The sequence below is a fragment of the Ruditapes philippinarum genome, unplaced genomic scaffold, assembly GCF_026571515.1.
Source record: "Ruditapes philippinarum isolate M1 unplaced genomic scaffold, ASM2657151v2 ctg10365_1_1_1_1, whole genome shotgun sequence".
Classification (NCBI taxonomy): Eukaryota; Metazoa; Mollusca; class Bivalvia; order Venerida; family Veneridae; genus Ruditapes; species Ruditapes philippinarum.
The window spans coordinates 7,453-9,996 of NW_026857344.1; the positions used below are offsets into that span (position 1 = coordinate 7,453).

At 33.7% G+C, this 2,544-nt stretch overlaps 1 protein-coding gene across 1 annotated transcript; it reads left to right on the forward strand.

Annotated features, from left to right (window-relative positions):
- Window positions 1–825: 825 nt before the first annotated feature.
- LOC132749435 (uncharacterized) lies at window positions 826–2,241 on the forward strand. Its single transcript, XM_060739163.1, has one exon. It carries the CDS (start codon window positions 826–828, stop codon window positions 2,239–2,241), a length of 1,416 nt encoding a protein of 471 aa, XP_060595146.1.
- The last annotated feature ends 303 nt before the right edge of the window (window positions 2,242–2,544 follow it).

A 2,544-nucleotide genomic window follows, 5' to 3' on the forward strand; every position in this document is an offset into this window, starting at 1 on the left:
TAGAGGAAGTCGTGGTTATGCAAATGCTGGAAACAATGTTTATGCTAGTTCTTATCAGCAGTCACAAGAATTTCGTCCATACCCTTATCCTATGAGAGGTAATTCTTTTAGAGGCAGCAACGCTGTAAGATCGAGAGCTCCTAGGAGACATCCCACTGCCACTGTAACATCTGATGCTGTGCGTGACCCAAACGAGAGAATTTAGTTGAGAAGGTAGGTGGTGTTGGTAAGACAAGATTTTGTTTAGACAATTGGTTAAAATTTACGAAGGATCCTTGGATCTTGGGTGCCATTACAGGTTATAAGATTGATTTTGTTTGTAAACCTTTTCAGAGCAGAGTTCCAGGAGAAATTCCATTTGCTTTTGGTCAAAAAGAAATTGTTGATTGTGAAGTTCAGGAACTTCTACATAAAGGTGCTATAATAGAGTCTAATATGGAGGATGATCAATTTATCTCAACAATTTTTATTGTTCCAAAGCCTAATAATCAATTTAGGCCAGTTATTAACTTAAAATTTTTGAATGAATTTGTTCAGTACAACCACTTTAAACAAGAAACATTCAATATTGTTTTAGATTTGTTGAAACAAAATGACTACATGACAAAAATAGATTTGTCTGATGCATACTTTTCTATTCCTATTCATCCATCTTATTGGAAATATCTTAAGTTTTCCTGGAACTCTACCTTGTATTCTTTTGTTTGTCTACCTTTTGGTTTAAAGATAGCACCGTATTTATTTACAAAGATTATGAAACCAGTTTTTGCTTGGTTTAGGCAACAAAATATTAGGTCATTTTATTATATAGATGATTCTATAAATATGGATCAATCAAAGATTGTTTGCGAAGGTAACAGTTGTAGGATTTTAGAAACTTTGCAAAGCCTTGGTTTTACTATTAATAGGAAAAAATCAGTATTGGTGCCCTGTCAGAGGATAGTTTTCTTTGGACATGTTATTGACACGGTCTGTTTTAAAGTTTTCCTTACTGATGAAAAAGTTGAAAAAATTATTAAAAAAGCTGGTAGTATACTAGAATGTGAATTAGTTGTTGTTAGAGAACTAGCTTCTTTTATTGGTTTGATCGTAAGTAGCTTCAATGCTATTTTGGAAGCTCCTTTGCACTATAGGGAGTTAGAAAGAGATAAAATTTGCGGACTAGGGTCCGATATGAATTTTGATAACAAGACTGTTCTATCTATTTTAGGCAGACAAGAAGTTATTTGGTGGTTCAATAATGTTAAGTTAAAAAATGGTAAGAGAATAAGGCCTGTTACTGTATCTAGACATTGTAGAACTGATGCATCGTTTGAAGGCTATGGGGGTATAGACATAGATAATAATATACATTGTAATGGAAGGTGGAGTTTAAGAGAATTAAATAATAGTATAAATTATTTGGAGCTCCTTGCTATTTTCTATTCTTTACAGGCTATGTTTGCTGAATGTAAGGATTTACATATACAGGTTCAGTCAGATAATACGACTGCTATAGCCTATATTAATAATTTTGGTGGTATGGAGTCCAGAGATTTGGATAATTTGTCAAAATTAATTTGGAAATGGTGTTTAGATAGAAATGTTTATATTTCTGCTGTTCATGTTCCTGGAAGATTAAATTCAGCAGATTTTTATTCCAGAAATTTTTCGGACTCCACTGAGTGGATGCTTAAAGATGATATTTTTCAGAGGTTATGTAAACATACTTTTATTCCTGATGTCGACCTTTTTGCCTCAAGGTTAAATAAACGTTTACCAAGATTTGTATCTTGGTTTCCTGAACCAGGTGCTTTAGCTGTTAATGCATTTGCTATTTCTTGGAGTAATTTCACTCCATATATTTTTCCACCATTTAACCTTATTGGGAAGGTAATTAATAAGATCATTACAGATGAAGTTGATAAGGCCTTAGTAGTTATCCCTTACTGGTTTACTCAAAGCTGGTTTCCCTTATTATTAGATATTTTATCTGATTTTCCTATTAGTATACCAAGGCATACAGACCTATTAGTGCTTCCGCACGACGGACAGAAACATCCTTTGTCAAAAAGAATGAAGATGGTTGGTGTTGTGTTGTCAGGAAAGCGTTCAAAGATACAGGACTTCCGGAAGAAATTGCAGGTTTCATATCTAACTCATGGTCTAAAGGTACACGTAAACAGTACACAAGTGCTTGGAGTAAGTGGTGTATTTGGAATTATCTCAGAGGTTCCAATCCACTTTGTGCCTCTACAATAAATATTCACAAGGCTATGTTAATTCAGACTTTATTTATTTTGGGAAATAAATGGTGTAAAAAAACTTTCTATGATAAATAGATTTATGAAAAGTGTTTTCATTCACAAACCAACAAAACCCAGATATTTTTTAACTTGGGATGTTTCCGTTGTTCTTGAATATTTAGGAAGTCTAATGCCTTTATCAAGTTTGTCGTTAAAATTGTTGACGTTTAAGACGTTGGCTTTGGTTGCGTTGGCTACAGCACCCAGAGCACAGACTTTGTGTGCTTTGAACTTAAATAACATGATAGTGGAACAACAG